This window comes from Bos taurus, chromosome 27 (assembly GCF_002263795.3).
Source record: "Bos taurus isolate L1 Dominette 01449 registration number 42190680 breed Hereford chromosome 27, ARS-UCD2.0, whole genome shotgun sequence".
Lineage (NCBI taxonomy): Eukaryota > Metazoa > Chordata > Mammalia > Artiodactyla > Bovidae > Bos > Bos taurus.
Genome location: NC_037354.1, coordinates 16,406,838 through 16,427,105, shown reverse-complemented (window position 1 = coordinate 16,427,105; position 20,268 = coordinate 16,406,838). Strand labels below are relative to the sequence as shown.

At 42.5% G+C, this 20,268-nt stretch overlaps 1 protein-coding gene across 7 annotated transcripts in view; it reads left to right on the top strand.

Annotated features, from left to right (window-relative positions):
- FAT1 (FAT atypical cadherin 1) overlaps window positions 1-6,922 on the top strand; it is a 125,930-nt gene extending 119,008 nt beyond the window's left edge. For 4 of the 7 annotated variants that reach the window (XM_010820249.4, XM_059882182.1, XM_059882180.1 and 1 more), the window contains exons 27-28: window positions 4,404-4,439; window positions 5,442-6,922. In XM_010820249.4, the coding sequence (XP_010818551.2) occupies window positions 4,404-4,439; window positions 5,442-6,070 (665 nt within the window). In that variant the 3' untranslated portion in view covers window positions 6,071-6,922. 7 annotated transcript variants of the gene reach the window in all.
- Window positions 6,923-20,268: the final 13,346 nt, after the last annotated feature.

Below are 20,268 nucleotides of genomic sequence, written 5' to 3'. Positions count from 1 at the left end.
ATATTTCTAATGAAGAAGGTTTGACAGTGGGATCTTTGCTGCCAGTTTTGTTTCTTTGAGGGTGAATGGCGTTGATAAGCAGCTTTACCATATTAGCACATACCAGTAGAGAAAACTGTCAGTATCCAGAAACCCAGTAAAGTGAGTTTTTAGTGGAAATTTTTGAATGTCAGAATTAGTTTGATTGTAATTTTTTTGCATAAAAATGCCATGTGTAAACAGTTTATTGATAGAAGGAAATAACTCACTAATAATTATTTGATTGTAAACCCAGAGTAGGTAGTCCATAATACACTGCAGAGACCATTTCGAAACTAAGGATGGCCATATGTATGTTCTATTCATTCCTGAGCCATTTCAAGCATGTTATATATGATATGAAGGTGCAACAGTGTTTATTATTTAGCGATAAAGTATTTGGACAGAGCTCTGCTTATCAAACCAACAACAAAGTAGAATTCTTTCTTTCATTAGGTTTAATTCTAAAACATTATAGAGTTGCCAGTTTACATAATCATTTATATCTTTGTCCTTAAATGCTCTTCATAAATCTCAGAATTTTGCCAGTATTTTCTTTCTTTTCCTAGGTTTTTTTTTCTTTTAACTGAAACATCATTCTTCTTAATAGTCTTAGATACTTTTAGTAAGCTATGGTCAAACTAGTTATGAAAATTAATTGCCAGATAATACAAGGTGAGAAAAAATATATTATCCAGGAGTGTCTTTATTTTAATCTTTATCATAATTTTAATCATTATGAATCATAAATTTGAAGCCTGTATTAAGAGTATATTTAAGTCATATTTCTAGTTTTCTAAGGCTGTTGTAATAGATTACATAGTGGCTTAAGACATGATAGATTTGTTATAGGTCTGCAGTTTAGAAGTGTGACGCTTGTCTCAGGAGGCTGAAATTAAGATATCAGCAGGACTGTCTCCTTTCTGGAGACGCCAGAGGAGAGACCCTGTCCTGTACCTTTTCCAGCTTCTAGAACCTCCCCACATTCCATGGCTCATGGACTCCATCTGTCAAAGACAGCAGCACTGCGCCTCACCGGTCTGTCTGCTGCAGTCCTAGCTCTCCAACCACAGCTGGGAAAGTTGCTCCCCTTAAGAACTCTTGCCATTACATGGGGGCTGCACAGATCATGCAGGGGAGTCTCTTCATCTCAGGCTCTTTAACTTCATCACATTAGCAAAGTCCCTTTGGCCAAGGATGGTAACTTGTTCCCAGGGCGAGGATGTGGCCTTTTCAGAGGGCCATCCTTCTGCCTGTTACATGCACACTTATTTATCTTGGCATAAATACTTTGAAACAGTTTGATACAGGAATGAAAAGGGGATTTACACAGGAAACAGCCAGGCAGACAGTCTGCGTTTCTCTGCTGGTATGTTAGCTCACCAGCTGTTAACTCGTCTGCAGAGACAGGAAAATTGGGGTGGGAGTACAGAGAACAGATACAAAGCCATTTTTGTATTCATATTGCATATTTTACCTTATTATGCAGCTCTTAATTTTTTTCCTGCAAACAATGTATGAGTGTATTAAATGGACCTAGAAAATTGGCTTAGCCAAGTATTTGACTCTTTGAATGTGAAAGCTTTTGCCCATGGGATGTTAAAATCAGGGTGGTTGTGTCCTGACTTGATTCATAATTATAATTGTAAAACAAATTTATGGCTGAAAGTTCTTTTCCTAAATTACAGTATAATATGGTTACTCTTTATTCCTTTGATTAATGATAACAAATATATAACTTGATTGGAAAAACCTGAGACATATAAGGAACAAGTGCAAAGATCATACATAATTATATAGCTATGTTTCAAGTATTTACATCATTAAACTATGAGGTAGAAACTGTATAGTATGCAGAAATCATATTTAATGCAGGTTCCTGACTCACTGAAGGTCTTTCTAATTTACTGCTCTTGTGCCTTTTCACAAGCTTCCATAGTGACTGTAATACATCTTGTCAATGCTGTCGTTGACATGGTGACTGAAGAAGGTATAGTTGTGTGTGTGTTCTGTGTTCGTGTTCACAGTGACTGTCCCTGGAGTGGTGTGCTTTTGCTGTTATAGTGTTGTACAAAGTCCTTATGTGATGGTTCTGAAGAGGTTGAATACTTTTATGCTATGCAGGTGTGTCCATTCATAATCCAGAGGTATTGCAAAATATCATTATGTATGTATGTTACATATGTTACCTATGTCTGTGGTCTTTGTTACTTTTTTGTGGTTCACAGTGAATTTACACAGTTGCCAGAAGTCACCCATAGGGTCTTGACAACTGCCTTTACATGGAACAGTATGAAGAAATTAAAAGTAATTCTATCTAAAAAAATGTTTTAATATAGAAAATTCTCTTCGTGTGAATAGGAGTAAAACTAAGTATAACACAGCTTTTATAATTGCCTATACCTGAGTCTTCCCTTTTGTATTTTCCCTGGTATGGTTGAGGAAAATTGTAGAACATGATAGAAGGCAATATTTTTATATTTGGTTGAGTAAAAATCATTTTCTAGGAAGCTTTATCTGTTCAAAATTTTAAGAAATTCCTGCCTTAAATTATTTCAAATTAGCCCTCCATCAGTGCACTGGAATTCAAGTTATCACATGCAAAGTGCACAGGTATTTTCAGACTAGAAATCAGATCACTGTAGGGCTTGTGAAAAGCTTAATCATTAGGCCTTAACTCCAAGATTTCTGATTGAGCAAATCTGGTTGGGGCCCTGAGAATGCACATTTCTAACAAGCCAGCCCCCAGTTGATTCTGATGTTGCTGATTTAAGAACCACACTTGGAGAACCACTGGCCTAGACCACTGGGGCCCACGAAGCTTAGGGAATCCTTTCTGCTGGGACAACAAATAGGTTTGCTGAGACATGGGTAAGAGAAGGATGGTTTCAAGCCAAGTTTGATGGGTGCAGCTTACTCATTTAGGTTACTGGCGAGCCTTACACTTAGTTTCCAGGAAGTTACCTTGTCTTCACTTGGCGTATCAGAAGGGGATCTATATTTTGTCTACTGAACCTTAGTTCTCCCATGATTTGGAACCCTAATATTTATATAATATATTGACTGAGTTTAAAGAAACAGAATTCGAATAGTTCTTTCATGGTAATCTCTTTCGTTGAAAAATGTCTTTGACATATTAAATATAAATTGAGTTTAAAATGGAAAACTAAGAATAATGGAATGGCTGTTTAGTAAACAGAAGTTGTCAATCCTCTTTTTGGAAAGAAACTACCACATTTTTAGCAGGCTTTTTAGAATAGTTCCAGAGGTAAATGTTAGCTAAATACTGGCTTACTCATGTTTTAGAAATCACCACAATTTTTTCAGTCTTTGATTTAAATTCCTAGAAGTGAACCGTCAACCAAATCTTATTTGTTCCAAGTTACTTTATCACTGGGTTTTCAAGAGCATCATTGAATGCACAGAAAGCATGGGTCTACTTTAGAAAATTACTTGTCATTTATTTCACAATAAGAATTACAATGATAGTCAATGGTTAGTGCTTGACCTACATTATGTGATTTAATCCTCATAATAACTAAGGGATTTCCACCTCCATTTCGAAGAGAAGAGCCTGAAGCTTAGCCAGGGTAAGCAGCCTGCCCTGCGGTCACGTGATTCACGTTGACTTTGCCCCATGCAGAGTTCTGTGTGCAAAACAAGGACTCCAGGAGAGGGAGAGGCCAGACAGATTTGGGTGGGCTCAGGGTTAAGGTCAGCTGATGGTGTCTCTAAGGAAAGGTGGACAATGTGAATATAAAATCATGTTCACCCAGGGCAAGGTCTGGTGAGGTTTTCTTTTAGCTCTTCATCAGTATCTAAGTGTGTTTGTGGTTTCTCTGAATGACGGACATGTGAAGGCTATATTGTGCCGTAAACTTTGTGTCTGTCATGTAGCTATAGCTTATGTATTTTGCATTATCACCTAAGCAACCTGATGTTACCCAGCGTTAGGAAAAAAAAATGATTTTATAATCTTTCTCAGTAACATGAGGGAGTCATTTAAATTCCTTATCAGTTTACATTTTATTAGAGCCTTATAGACTCCATTTCAATTACTCCTAACAAAATTTTGTGTTTTCAGGAGGAGCTTGCCAGAAACAAGGGAAAGAAAGTAAAATCCTGTCCGAGTTTCCCAGCCACATCCCTAGTTCATCATCCCTCATCTTCTCCCTCCACTCCCACGTCCCATTTTATCTGTGCTACACAAATTTCTCACCGTTTGGGATTTTCGTAGATAATGGCCTAGAAGGCACAGTACATGGCTGACTGGGCCTTAATAAAACAGTTTATATTGTGTTATGGACTTATCTTTATTGCCTTTTCAGCCGTCTTTCTCTTTTAATTACAAGTGTTTTCTTTTCTCTCTACTCTGCAACCAAAAGAGTCTTTGGCTGCTCCTGACCTCAGCAAATCAAGAGGTGACTTATGCATGCCAGTTGTTCATTCATTTTTCACTAAACACATGGGCGGAGACTTGACCCAGTGCTGACTTGCTGCACGTGTCTGCACCGTAACTGCTGCCTCCTCGTTCGCCCCTGCATTCTAAACGTGCCTGCCTCACCTTCACTGGCTGCCAAAGGATTTCAAAAATCCTGGGGTGGGGGGCTACCCCCAAATTGGAAGGGTTTTTGTTTTTTTTTTAATAATTATACCTTTATATAGTTGAAAATGACCCTTAGTCCTTTTTAAAGCAACAAAATTACTGTAGTTTATCAAAAATTGTATTACATTTGTCAATGTTTAATTGCCTTTCGTTTGATTTTGAGGCATGCTTTGCTGTATTACTAAATTAATATAATTTATTGTCTTTCTGAGGACTCATGGAAAATAGTACAATTGTAACATTAAGTTTATGACATTCTAAAGGAAATTTATTTTTAAAATTTTGCATGCTAAGTGATTACTTTTATTATCTGAAAGACACATTCGTTGGTATCTTTTTTTTAATGACAAGTAGTGCAGATCAGGTGACATTCTTGAGCCGCCTTTCTGCAAGGACAAAATTTCTTTATCAAGGTCCTAAGGCTGAACTAACACTCTTCTTCATAGAGGGCAGAGGGTTTTCAATGACTGCAGGAAGCTGAAAGGATGATTGGAATCGTTTGAAGAAAAGTGCATGTCCTCTAGGCGCTAGCATACTGCTGCTTCTGTTAAAAACTTAACGTTTCTTTGAAAGTTAGGTACTTACCTAAAACTGTAAGTCCTCATTTCAGGAGCAGAGCCTAACTCATAGAGGGTCTCAGAAGCGGCGCGGGAGGGGAGGGGGTCAAAGCAGGGACCGAGGCTTCCCCCGATGGTGGCCCTCGGTGCGCGGGACGGATGCCTTTGCGCCTGTGCGTGCTGCATACACTGGGCCCTTTGCCGCGGGGCACACGCTGGGGAGGAAAACACTTTGACATCTGGTTTTCTTTTCCAACAAGGGTATCACTGGGATACGTCGGATTGGATGCCCAGCGTTCCTCTGCCGGACATCCAGGAATTCCCCAATTACGAGGTAATCGACGAGCAGACCCCCCTGTACTCTGCCGATCCCAACGCCATCGATACGGACTATTACCCCGGAGGCTACGACATCGAGAGTGACTTTCCGCCCCCTCCAGAGGACTTCCCCGGCGCGGACGAGCTCCCGCCCCTGCCCCCCGAGTTCAGCGACCAGTTCGAATCCATACACCCGCCCAGGGACGCGCCGGCCGCGGGGAGCCCGGGCTCCGCCTCCCGAGGCCGGCAGAGGTTCCACCCGAACCAGTACCTGCCCAGCTTCTACGCCGTGGACCTGTCCGAACCTCAGAAAGCCGGCGCTGGCGACGGCAGCGCCCGCAGAGAACCCTACGCCCCCTACCCTGCGGGGTACCCCAGGACCTTTGAAGCCCCCGCCGTGGAAAGCCTGCCGCTGTCGGTGTACGCCTCCACGGCGTCCTGCTCCGACGTGTCCGCGTGCTGCGAAGCCGAGTCGGAGGTCATGATGAGTGACTACGAGAGCGGAGACGACGGCCCCTTCGAGGAGGTGACGGTCCCTCCGCTGGACTCGCAGCAGCACACGGAGGTCTGACCCCGCAGACTCGCCCCCCGCCCCCACCCCCCCAAGTGCCTGAACCCCAGCGAACCTAGAGCGATCCCTGCAGCGGATGCCCTGTCCTGCACCGTTCTCTGCAGCAGCGCTTGCGCCCCTTCTTCTGGGGAGCCGCCCCCGGGCATGGCTGCACTGAACCCCCACCCGCGCCTCCTGACCTGTCCGCCATCGCCAGTGTCCTGACCTACTGTTGTCGGATGCGGTTGACGTCTGCCGCACCATTTCCAGACTTTATTTTTTTTTGTATTTACATTTGTCCCGTGTTAAAACAATGAAGCGAAAATCAGCTCTCCTCTCTCTCGTTAGCATGATTCATGTATTTATATAGATTTGATTATTTTAATTTTCCTTTTTTTTTGTAAATTTTATGTACAGATTTGATTTTTCATAGTTTTCCCCTAGATTTTCAAGATAACTTCGTGCATTTTGTTTTTGACCGGATTTTGGTGGTGTTCGTGTCATTTACCTAGCACCCTGATTTTTTTTTTTTTTAATATAACCAGGGTTTCACTCTGTCCTTTTCAGCTGAAGTAGGACATTTCATTCATACATTTCAGTATAGTCATTCATTTCCAGCTGTACATAGGATGAGGACAGATCTGATCCATGAACATGTCTTAAATAAATGGGTTGCTGTATTTTAGGATTATAAACATTTTTCATTATTGGAAAGTGTAATGAGGACCTTCTGCAGAATCGTTTAGAACCAAAACCACCACGACACAATTTTTATAGTGTCTGTATATTTGTGATGCAAGGTCTTGTAAAGGTTTTTACTGAAAACTACCATTAACCAGTCTTTCTTACTGACAATAAATTATTAATAAAATACTTTAGCTTTGCTGCCTGTTTTTTCCTCCGTATATATACTCCTGTTCAGGATTCGGTTAATGAATTGAGAAAGAAGGGTGGATGGACATAGAGGGATAGCTTTTTTGGCTTAAATGTGAAAAGTCTCTCCCAGCTATCAAAACCAGACTGTACTTACAGATGTTGCCACTAGGTGGCAGTATATGGCCACGTGATACCGCTCAAAACTATAGGTATAGAGGCCCAGCACTTTTTTTTTTAAGCACTCATAATAAACATTTTCTAACATTTAAAAATTTTTGTCTTATACATTATTTTATTGCTATTACTTGGCCATAATTTCAGTGCATGTATAGTTTTCACCTATGATTTATATCACAAAGCTTTCTGTGAAGCATTTTACCTTTCTCTTGTCAAAGAACACATCCTACTTCTATAGGATTTAAAGTGAAACCCAGAAGTCATCTTCCATGTGTATTTATAGTCAGAATCCATCCCTCTGTCCCACAGCTACTTGTTCAATACTGACCACGTGCCAGCCACTGTGATAAGAATTACAAAGAATCAGGCGTTCCTATAACTTTGCAAAGACGCATTTTCCCTTTTATTAAATGACATGTTATCTAATACATATAGTTTAAACATCAAAGAGAGCTAAAATATGTACAACCAAAAGCATCAAACTCACATTTTGCTGAAACCACTTGTAACTCTTTAAGCTGTTTTTCTCATTTTTCCTTTGAAATTTTTAAGTGTATATATTATTTCTTGAGTCACGAATTTTAGGAATTGCAGATGATGATGTAACCTATCAAACCTCTAAGCCTCTAATTCTCTTGTTATCCTCCCATATTGTTACAGCTTACTTTTTTGGTTTCATTCATTCATAATGTTTTCATTGCTTTGATGATTTAAATATTTACCACAGAGGTAAGTAGTATATGATGTTTCTTTCCATCTACTTTGCAACTTTCTTTCTTTCTTAATTGCCTTAACTTTTCTCTTATTTTTTAAAAATTTGTTAGTCTTTATGTATCTAAAAAATCTTTTTGATCACCTACTGAGTGTTGTTCTATATGGACAAAAATTGCTCTTGTCATCTTAGATTTTATATGAAGGGAGGATGGATGACAAGGGGAGGTGGCAAATCACTAGAATACAAGGCAGTGTATGGAGTGATGAGCACTAAGGGGAAAACTTAGTACGTAGGAAGGAAAGTGATGGGGAGGGTTGGGGATGGGAGGTGAATTAGTGGAAGACCTCAATGGCAAGCTGGGATTTGAATAAACAGCTGAAGTTGATAAGGGGGAATGATGCCAGTGGGACCACCTGGGGCACCAGCATTGCTGGCAGAAGAGCTCGTGTAAAGGCCAAGGTTAGAAGGTTAAAGAAAAGAAGGGAAACAGGTGTGGTCTCATAGATTTATAAAGTGCCTCTTGGGACATGGTCAAACCTACGAGAGGACCTCTGCTGATATCCAGAGGTCTTTTACTTTAAGAATTCACTTCTCCAGGGAAGGGACCTTCCATTTCTGCTTGAGAAATACTGTTGCTCTTATTTTAAAGTTGACTGGATGGGAAGACTGGCGGTTTTATCATGCACTTAGTCCCCCAGCTCTCATTCCAGGGAACAGTCCTGTTCAGCACCGAGCTGAGAGGCTGGGGTCTGACAACTTGTATACAGCTGAAGCAGCCCATACCCCTGGGACTCACCCCGTTCATTGCCCATTTTCCAATGAGAAATCATTGCAGGCTGCACGACCTCTCCAGGCTGTGAGGTCTGATTCCTCCTCTGCGAAGGCAGGGTTTATCACTCCCCTCACCACCCATCTTCACACGCTCTAGCGTGCTTTACAGTTGCTACCTCTTACTTGCTTTGAAAACGGTTGCTTTTTAACTTTTTCTCCCTTTCCCTGCCTTGGTTTTTCAAGAGAAGAAATACAGTCCTCTGCCATCTTAAACTGGACGTCTGGAATATGCTCTTAACCATTGATCCCCAGTGCCTAGAAAAACATCAGTATGTTAGTTTCCTGTTGCTCCATTGCAAATTACCGGAATGCGGTGGCTTAAAACACCCCGCATTTGTTAGCTCCAGCTCTGCACGTCAGAAGCCCAGCATGGTAGGACCAGGATCTCTGCTCACATCTTGCAAGGCTGGAACCAAGTTTTCCTCTGGGCTGTGGCCTCCTGAGGTCTGGGTCCTCATCCAGGCTTGCATCTTGTGGGCAGATTCAGTTCCTTGGCGTCATTGAGACATAGGTCCCCATTGTCTTACTGGCTGTACAACTTGAGTGTCTTGCTTTCTCACTGACCGAACCCACTTTTTTGGCAGCCTCTGACTCAGGTTCTAGCTCTGTGATCCTCTGATAATTTAGTAGCTTACGCTTCAAAGCGAGCAGAAGAACTTCCCTCTTGCTTCCCATCTCTGACCTCAGGAGGGGCCCAGTCCCTGGTTTAAGGACTCACCTGATTGGGTCAGGCCCATCCAGGATATTCTGCCGTTTGACTAATTAAAAGTCAAATGATTAGTGGCCTAATCATGGGGATTCCTGTTGTATTTGCACATCTTTGCTCAAGGGGGAAATTACACTACTGCTCCCCAGGTGGGGTTCTTGTGGATCTCCTTGGAAGTCTACCCACCACCATTGGCACTCTGTCGGTTTTTATTTTGACAATACTTTGACCTTCCAAAACTCCAGACCATATTTCAAACTGAAGACTATTAGCTTTTTTTTTTTTTTGAGGCATCATCCGGAGCTAGTTAGAAATGAATAAACAGATTATACAAAGGTTTCAAATGAAAATGATTAACATAACACCAACCATATGAATTAGTGTTGAACACGTTTATTACAGACAAATTAAGCAACCACATAGAACTAGCATATGGTTGTCCATTTTTTCCTTAAAGACTCTGTTTCCATTGCCCTTGGTAGGTATAAGTCAGGGTCTGTTGCTTTCCCCAACTAGACTTCGTTTTGACTGTGTGTTGCCCATTTAGAAGTCCCTTGCAAAATTCAGATGCCTTAGAAAATTCTACTGCGTACTTCTGGGCACTGCTAAATGTCATTTCCATCTGGATTCGGTGTTTTATATATATTTTTTGGTGATGTATTTGAAGGCCACTTGTTATTTGCCACATTCGTTGTCTGCTGCCCTTGGAAATTATGATTTAGTTGAAAAGAGATCGGCAGACTAAGTATCCATTAGAAAAAAAAAATGCTAGTTTGAAACATTTGAACTTTTGAATTTCGATTTTGGACTGACTTTTTTCAATTCGGTCTCTAAAATTTAGATTCAAGTGTGTATGATGGGAAGAGTCTATTTACATTAGGTAATTGTGCTCGTCACATTTATTTTTATCATAAAGTGTGTGGAGCTATCATACAAATCTGCAGAGTGTGAGAGACGTTTTCCAGGTGCCGAGAGATACCCAGCGCCTTTCCGGAAGCTGCCTTAAGCTTTTGGGTTTTTATTTGTGACAAGAAGAAAGAGGCCGCCTAAGTTCGCACATCCCTCCCAAAGAAACGAAGTTTCACCTATGACTGGGGGGTTGATTTTAAAAACATGGTGAAGGAGGAAGAACGAAGGGTGACCCAAGACACACTCGCTGTACATGAGTAATATGAGTTCAGAAGCTGTTGTCTACTCCTTTTAATGAAAAGACTGAATTAAGCTGCGAGGAATCAGTGCTTTGAGTTGCTAGAATGACCAGTTACAGAATTTTGCCTGCTGCTATTTATTGATCATTAAAATGCAAATTAGTAGCCAAGTTATCTACAAGGGTTAGGAGAAGCTTTGACTCTTTGAGTTCTTTTCCTTTAAGAACGTTGCTGAGGGACTTCCCTGGCGGTCCAGTGGTTAGGAATCCACCATGCAATACAGGGGACACGGGTTCAACCCCTGGTCAGGGAACTAAGATCTCTCGAGTCCACGTGCCGCCACTAGAGAATCCAGAGAGTCTATGTGCCCAAGTGAAAGATCCCGTATGCCAAATATTTAATAAAAAAAAAAAAAATGCTGCTGAAAGAGAATTCCTCTCCTGTAACCTGTTTGCGTGTTCACAGAGGGTCGCTGGGCGTGTTCATCCCTGCCCCTGTCTCCTAAATAGCCACTGAACTGCTGCTGACTGCCAGACGCTGCCAGGCTCTCAACATCCTCCCTGGGGTCTCTCTTCTTGGCTTCCTCTCGTGATTTCTTAGGAAGCAGCTTAGTTCAAATTTTTAATGTTTGAAAACATCTGAATATAAGCATCACAGGAGATTGATCAGGGCTTCCCTGGTAGCTCAGTCAATAAAGAATCCGTCTGCAATGCAAGACACACAGGTTCAATCCCTGGGTTGCGAAGATCCCCTGGAGAAGGAAATGGCAAACCCACTCCAGTATTCTTGCCTGGAAAACCCCACGGATGGAGGAGCCTGGCGAGCTACAGTCCATAGGGTTGCAAAGAGACACGACTGAAGCGACTTACACACACATACTCAGAGACAAATCCATTATTGTTTTGTGTGTGTAGTCTGATTCTCTTTTCTGAGTGTGCTACCTAGGTTTGATTTACAAACTTGGTACTTTGTATCCAGTTTTGCTCCCTGCTTTTCACCGCTTCACCATGTAAATGATCCTTTTTAGAAAATGCCTTTTTAAAGAGTTTCATAGAGCGTATGAAGAGCATAATGTTTCTATGCTTTTATAGAGCATAATGTTTCATCATATGGATTTGGAACCTATCTATTTTACTACGCTTAATGATGTTTATGATTTCTCACAGTGGTCCCAACATTAATGTCTTTTTTAATCCAATATTAATGTCTTTGTAGATTCATTTTTGTTCCTCTTCAGGACAGATTTCTAGGTACATGGATTGTTTTCAAAATATTGCCTACAAGAAAATTTAGACCTAAGACAACAAAAACGGCAGAACTTTGACGGCATTTTTACATCATTTCCTTACAATCGACCTAGTGCTCTTGCTGTGATAAGTCACTTCAGTCGTGTCCAGCTCTTTGCGACCCCATGGACTGTAACCCACCAGGCTCCTCTGTCCATGGGATTTTCCGGACAAGCATACTGGAGTGGGTTGCCATTTCCTTCTCCAGTGATATTTCTATGCACGCTTTTTTCCCCTGCCTTTTCCACATTACAGCATGGGTAGGAGATGATGTTTTCATGGTGCGGTGACGTGAGGCGCTAGGCTTCTCTAAACCAGAGGTCTTGGCCGTGTGTTTCAGCGCCCTGGGCTCCTCCCAATCACCCAGCAGGCTGGAGGGTCAGGACCTTGGTGCCAGAAAGCTCTGGTCTAGGGGATGCTGGACAACCCTGCTCTTTTTCCTGTTCCTGTGAATTTATTTCTGTGAAAAATAAAGTCTAGACAAGAACTGATTATCGTCACAAAATTTGCCTTCATTTCCATTCAGTTTTCAGGGACTCCATATAAATATACCATCTAGGTTTAGAGTCTACTGGACTTGGAAAAGTATCCCCACCCCCGCCCAGCGCCCCCAGCCTCTTTTTCAGTTGATGGGGGTCCCCTCTAGTAGCCATTCCCCACTTTCACCAGCCTACTGAGTCTGGTCAGTCACTTTTTGACGGTCCAGTGTGGGCTGTTCTTTCTCTTTTGCAGACTGGCGTTCATTCCGTGAGGGTTTTCCCCTGTGGCTCAGCTGTAAAGAATCAGCCTGCCAATGCAGGAGACCAGTTTCAATCCCTGGGTTGGGAAGATCCCCTGGAGAAGGAAATGGCAACCCACTCCGATATTCTTGCCTGGGAAATCCCATAGACAGAGAAGCCTGGTGGGCTGCAGTCCATAGGGTCTCTAAGAGTCAGACACGACTGAGCGATTAAACAACAACCAATTCATTCCATGAACTTTCTGATTGCTCTCCATCTAAGGCCTGTGGTTCAATTTCAATTAGTGCGCCAGCCGAGAGAGCGTTGCTTGTCAGAATGTAATTTTCTTACCAGCAGTTTACAGCTTCGACTGCAAACAGAATGAGCCACTTGAAGAGAATGACAAGTAATTTTTTCCCCAAGAAAACCTCTGCTTCTGTGAACACTTGGGTCATTAATGGGTCACTGTGCTGTTGGAAAGAGTGACCACAGAAGAGGCTCCATTTTCGATGAAGCTGGACATAAAGAAGAAAGGAAAGGCATAGCATTTGAATGAAAATGTCATGGGACCAAATAAATTTTGAGCAGAGCTGAGACCTTTCGCAGGGTCTGCAAGAAAGAGATGAGAAGTGTGAGCTCAGTGATTTCTAAACCAGAACCATCATCCAATTATCTTAAGGGGTAAAGTGAAATTCTCAAAATGTCTCATGACTCTTGCTTCCATTTATTTTGATGTTTATGGATATTATCTAACAGTTTGAGGATGAGGAGAGATAGGAAAAGAAACAAATCATCTCCCCAGAGGACATGTCAAGCCCTTCATGCCTGCCACAGACCTAGGAGCACGGTTCCATTTCTTGGCCACAGATTTGAAATGTGAACCCCACCTGCAAATTAGGATTACAAATGACATTTTAAAGTGATGCTCTTGTGATCTAAATTTTTACCTCCAATGAGTATTTTTCCCTTCTTTCAAAAATAAGCCTACTTTAGATGTTTTAAGTTAGGATGGATAAAATAAAACTTCATTCGTAAACCTTATTAAACACATGAATTCTTTTAATTAAACTGAATGTTCAAAATACAAAACTATTCTCCAACTAAAAGCACTTATTGGACTGAGATAGTTATTAATAATAATAAATTCTGAGTTTTATTTTAATGATAAAAACGCTGAGTGCTTACTTCTAAGGAGGAGCTTCACAAAATTAAAAAATATCCTCAGGTCATGGTTCTTCTATATACTGTCTATGCCATGGTTTTGAATGATCCATGCTTCTGGAGACCCACCCCCCTGCCACACTGAATGACAAGGCTAGGTTTGTTCTTTGCTAGAATAATAACATCAAACCTTCCTGAGTCTATGCACTGGGCTTTCTTCTATGACTCTAGCAAGATAAGATTTACAACTATGGTGTGGGGGAGTATCTCTTATAATCCCCCCATTTATATAGAGAAATGGAGACATTTGTCCATGATGACAAAGATGCCACGTGGAAAGCCCCCTTCATCCTTGGGAGCCCACCCTCCTCTTAATGGGAAATAAGATGGGAACGTTCAGGGTCAAGATCACAGCTTCCTACCCTGTGGCCCCTCATTCTCTTACCTGCTTCATTGAACAAAATAAAAATAACATTCTACATTTCATCTTGGCCCAAGTACTGGTGCTTCCGAGGCTCGCATGCCCTTCCTCACTCTGCCCCTTGTCTGAGTCATTCAGCTCCTTTCATCTTGTGGATTGCATCAACAGATATTAATCTCTACCCTTTGCACATAAAGTGAACAAAGCTTACTTATGAGTAGTCATGACCTTTGACCGAGAAATATTCCAGGGTGGTCCAGGGTTGTGTGCTATGAAGCAACACATTTAGTAAAACCTGAACTACGAAACTTTAGCACTCTTTTTTCCCCCACTCCTGAAAAAGCTCCTAAAAAGCTAGAATTCTCCCCACTCCCCAAAAGCTAGAATCCTCCAGACTAGAATACTGGAGTGGGTTGCCATGCCCTTCCCTAGGGGATCTTCCCAACCCAGGGAGCGAACCCAAGTCTCCTGCACCGCAAGCAGATTCTTTACCGTCTGAGCCACCAGGGAAGCCCAAAAAGCTCTAGTATTTGTTAATGCTGAAATAATAGTTACATGCTTGGAGTAGCAGAGTAAATCAAAATCAGAACGGTCTCCTTATGACTTATGAGTTTTCTGTATGTGAATTTGAAACTCAGGCAGCACCATTCTGACCCCTATGTATCTGGAGGACCTTGGCAGTGACTGTCATGGAGGCATGGAGATTATTATCTGCAAGCAATATGCAGTTAAAGATGTAGTAACAAACATAGCTTCTCCCTTCGTGGATTTCGGGTGCTCTGATGCTTTCACAAAAGGAGACAGGAACGCAGAGTGAACCCTCTAATCCTCTGTCAAGGTGTACTCTGGGGACAAAGCTGATTCGTCCCCAGGCTTGGAACATTAAGGCAGCCAATGAAGTGGGAAGGACATGGCTTACTTCAGGAACTCTGCCCACATCACTGTGAAATCATTGTAATCTGTTAAAAGTGTTTCATGTGGTGAGCGAGCCCCATGTCATGAGTGTCCTTCGCCAGTACACACACACACACACACACACACACAACACCCCCAGTGCCGTTTCATCTCCGTGCATGTGGTAAAACCTCTTATTTACACAACTGTACTTCCTGAGTTATTAAGGTTCAGACTCACTGAAATTTTTCAGAAGTGCTTGGTAAATATTTAGTGTGAAATTGCTCATGGAATGCAGGCCCAGGGCCTGATACAAGCTGGTGGAGCCCCGCCTGGAGAAACTGGATTCTTATTTAGAACAAATGGACTGAAATCTCTCATTAGGGCTTATGATGAGGTCCTAGCTCTGCCAGCAAGGAACTCGGTCGGGGCTTGTCTTCTCTGTTACAATGAGGAAGAACCAAGCTGCCCTAATCCTTTACAAATATCTGATGCTTCAAGCTGTAGGAAAATTCTTAATGATGGTCAGCTGTGGGGATCTGTGTGTGTGTGTGTGTGTGTGTGTGTGTGTGTGTGTGTATTTGTATTCCACTTTGTCGCTGTATTTGAGTACAGCAGGTAATATTCTAATTGATATTGAAACAGAGCAAGACACTGTGCACCCCCACCCCACCACGTGCTCTGTCTGCCTTTTGTCCATGGAAAACTTAAGCCAAAGAATATGTTTAATTTCATTCATCCTCAAGGGCTATAGATGATATTCTGAGCCATCTCCTTTGAGCCTTTCTGTGGGCACTGAAACCCCCTCCAGGTGAAAGAGGTTAACTACATGATGACCAGACTAACCACGACATAAGCCGCCACAACTCTGAGAGCTGGCGTCAAAGAAATGGGAGCACGTCGATCCTGGAACTGGAACTGAAGACAAGTACACTTGACCAGATCACCGCAGGACCAATTTCAAGATGATTGGCAGAGCTGACGGTGCCATTCCTGCATTAGCCCCCTCTTTCCATCTATAAGAGCTCTTGCCCAGTGAGCATCAGCAGCGGGAGTCGGCCTTTGCAGGCATGGCCCCCTCCCCTCTGTTTCTGGCCTCGGAAGTAAAGCAAGCTTTCCTTTCCACCAACCTTGCCTCTTTATCGGTTTTTGATGGGTGGGCAGCTGGACCCAGACACTTTCAATTACAGTTTTTGGTGCCTCAGGTGGGGCTGCTGAGCTGACTCCAGGGTTTTCCTGAATTCACTCGAGGCCAGGACAACGCGCAGGGATGGCTGCGAGGAACCCCCGCTCCTGGCTCACCGGCCCCGGGAGGAGGTCTTAGGGGGAAGTTTCTAGCAGCTGCTGAAACCACTTGTTTCGGGGAGCCTCCACGCTTCTCCCCTGCCCTGCAGCGGCTGCCAGCGTACTCTCTTCTCTTCCTTGGTGGAGCAGAAACATGCGTCCGGAAGAGCTGACAAGCTCCAAGGCTGAGTAAGTCCACTGGTGTGCACCGGCTAACTTCTCTTTGGAGTACAAAGTGCTGTTCGGGCGTTTTGCCAGTTGGTTCTGAAGGCCGTTTGTGTCGCGGAGGTATTGGTTTGATTCCCTTCCCATCATCCTCCTGGCGGCTTTGTGACCCTCCTGTTTGAAGGTGTGTGAGCAGATATTCCCTTTGTGTGACTGGCATCTGTGTTGTCTTCTGTAAAATGGTAAATCCAGGTTCAATTCATTAGAAAAATTGTAGTATGAGATTATGACTAAAGAGAAAAAATTTTTTTAATGATTTATGAAATGGTGTTCTTTAAACTCTGGGGGGAAAATGGTCGAGATGAAACTCTTTTGAAATTCCGAAACTTTTTTTTCCCTTGCATATGCAGTTAAAGAAAGCTAGTTTGATAAAATACTGTTTTCAAAATCCTGACCCCAAGAAAACAAAACTATGCTTAAAAGAAAGCTTGAAGTGAACTCTTCTGTCCTCAAAATACAAACACAGTCCACTTTGCCTGAGTTCAGTCTTTCTTGGGTTAATTAGGAGAATTTCAAAAGGTGTTTGGGTTTATTAATGGCTCAGAGGGTAAAGCGTCTGCCTGCAATGCAGGAGACCTGGGTTCGATCCCTGGGTCAGGAAGATCCCCTGGACAAGGAAATGGCAACCCACTCCAGTACTCGTGCCTGGAAAATCCCATGGACAGAGGAGCCTGGTAGACTACAGTCCATGGGGTCGCAAAGAGTCAGACACGACTGAGCGACTTCACTTTCACTTTGTACCACATTAAAGAGGAATTATGCTATGAGAAAAACATAAGATTTTAGAAGTTATGGAATATGTACTTATTCGCCAATCAGTAGGTGCAGGTGTAACAGTTCAATTGCTTACTTCTTGGTTTTGTTAAGAATTTTAACCTTAACAAAAGGCTATACTATACAATATTATGTAATTACAGCTACTAAAATGATAAGGGAAGCAGTCCAGTGTGCAAAGCAAGTAGAATGTGTGCTGTCAGTGAGAGAAGGTATAAATAATGAAGGTGGTTTTGTTGAGAAATGATAATAATATTGTCCTTGAGCTGTTGTTCCTGGATGGGGAAGAATATGCAATAAATCATATGGAAAACATTTGATAACTTTCAGATCATACTGCTGAACTGGATAAGAAATTTAAAGAATACTAATGGAAATCTATTGTTTTGCTTCAAACTATTTTTGACCCCAGTGTTCAGGATGGAAAAAAAATTGTCTAGTGGAGTTGTCACAGAGGATAATTACTTATGATGTGTGTCACAGCTGGCTTTAAGTTTACTGGTAAGAGTGCCTGTACAATGCTTGTGTGACAACTGGGCAGTTTTATTCACAATTGCCAAAGACTTGGAGGCAACAAAGATGCCCTTCCTTAGGTGAATGTATAACTAAACTGTGGTACATCTAAATAATGGAATATTATTCAACACTAAAAATAAAGGTGCTATTAAGCAATAAAAGGGCCTGGGGGCAGCTTAAAAACAAATTCCCAAGTGAAATAAGCCAATCTGACAGGGCTACATACTGTATAATTTCAGCTAGAGGATGTTCTGGAAAAGGCAAAACTATGCCAATAAAAAAGATCAGTGGTTGCCAGAGGTTAGGGGGAAGAAGGGAGGAACAGGTAGGGCACAGAGGATTTTTAGAGTGAAAATACTCCATGATTTTATAATGATGGACATACGTCATTATACAATTGTCTAAACCAACAGACTGTACAGCCCCAAGAGAGAACCCTAATGTAAACTACAGCTTTGGATAAGAAAGGAGTGTTAACATAGGTTTATAAATGGTAATAAAAGTACCGCCTTGGTGTGGGGCGCTGACCGTGGATGAGGCTGTGTAGATAGCAGCGGGGGTATATAGGAAATAGCTGTCCTTGCCTTCAATTTTGCTGTAAACCTAAAATTTCTCTTAAAAAAAAAAACAACAACAAAATCCTATTACTCAACTCATTTGAAGTATCTATTAGTTTTCAAATTCCGTCCTCAGTGCTCTCACTTGGGACTCATTTCACCTCTGTTATCTCACATTTACACCCACAGTGTTCACTGCCATTTGGAGGGTAAGGACTATATTTTACTTTTTCCAACAGTGCGGTTCTCCCTATGGTGCTCATGGGTGTCAGCTGAACGCTGGTATGACTCCGGCATATACCACAAGGCTTACCCAGGACGTGGCCTCTGTTGCTTGCCTGGGGCTTCTTCTAGCAGCTTCCTAATCAGGGGCCTCAGGCAGGAGGGCAACAGAGGGCAGCCTTACCTGTGTCATTTGGACCCCACGTTCCATATAAAAGTACCAGTCCCCAAAGCAGGATTCTAAGAATGAGCCGGAGAACCATTTTGAAAGGCATGGTGTTTGGCAACACATTCTAGCTCAAGCCCAAAGGATGCTCCTCTGACCCTGTCCTTTCACACAGGTAACAGCATCCAGGCTCCTCTACCACAAAGGATAGGGCAAGAGAAAAATGAAAGGCAGGCAGGCAGGTTCTATGATGCTTTTTCTGGGAGGATCTCCTGGATAAAAAGGAGGTCTTCTAAACTGTCCTCTTTGCATCAAAACAAACAAAAACAGCACCTGGGACAAGCCAGCATGCCCCTCCGGCTCTCCAGGGCTGGAAGCAAGATAATACTTAAAAGGAGAGGTCCCAGGTGGTGCTAGTGGTAAAGAACTCAGCTGCCCATGCAGGAGACATAAGAGACTCAGGTTTGATCCCCGGGTCAGGAAGGTCCCCTGGAGAAGGGCATGACAACCCACTCCAGTATTCTAGCCTGGAGAATCCCTTGGACAGAGGAGCCTGGGGGTTTCAATCCATACGGTCGCAAAGAGTCTGACATGACTGAAGCAACTTAGCATGCACACATCCTAGGACCTGCTCTCTTACCTTATTCATTAGCACAAAAAGAAGCCACGGACTGTATTTTAAACATAGAGCTAAGTATGTCAATTTTTCTTAAACAAGTACATTCATGAATGAAAGGAAATTGATTTCAAAGACTGTACCCTTAAGGCCTGGATACAGAAAAGATACAAAAGTAAAACCTGGGATACAGGTGAATTGGTTTATTTCCTGGATAATTTAATCAGTCTTTGGCTGATTTATTGAAAAGTTCCAGACTGCTGTTGGCTTGCCTCATCTCACACTGTTTGGGAGTCACTCCCACAGCCTGGTGGCTGGTAGTTACATAATGAGGTTGCAGATTTCTTAGATACCTCCAGCGGTCAAAGGAGGCTTGTTTTTAAAAGCTGTAGGGTGAGTGTGTGCCTTGCAGATGTCTGCAGGGAGAGTGCGGGGATTTGGCGGGTAAAGGTGTTTAGGTCTGTAACTGTTCCTGGGAGAAGTCTGATAGAGAACAATTTCCTGAATTGAACAGCTATAGACATAAGCTTGTGGCTCCTTTGAATCTATTTAATCCCTGACATTTGAAAGCACAATGAGTTTATGATTGCTGTGAGCCAGTGTTCTCAGTGGAACCTTCTATCATGTCAGGCCAACAGCATTCTCCATTCTTCCTACATAGTGGAAGCAGGTAGAGGCGTACACAGAGGTTGAGGGCAAGAATTTGTCGCTTTAAGGACAGTGTTCAAGAAGTCCCCAAAACAGCCTTTGGGGAAAGATGATCACCATTACCGATGGCCTTTGCAGCATATGAGGCAGAGGTGAGGGGTTATGGTGCGACCCCTGACTGCAAAAGTTCCTCGAGTCTTTTTTCATCTCTTACCATCTAGGAGGTTAGATGAGTTACTTTTTATAACATCGCATTTTACAGATGAGGAACCTGGGG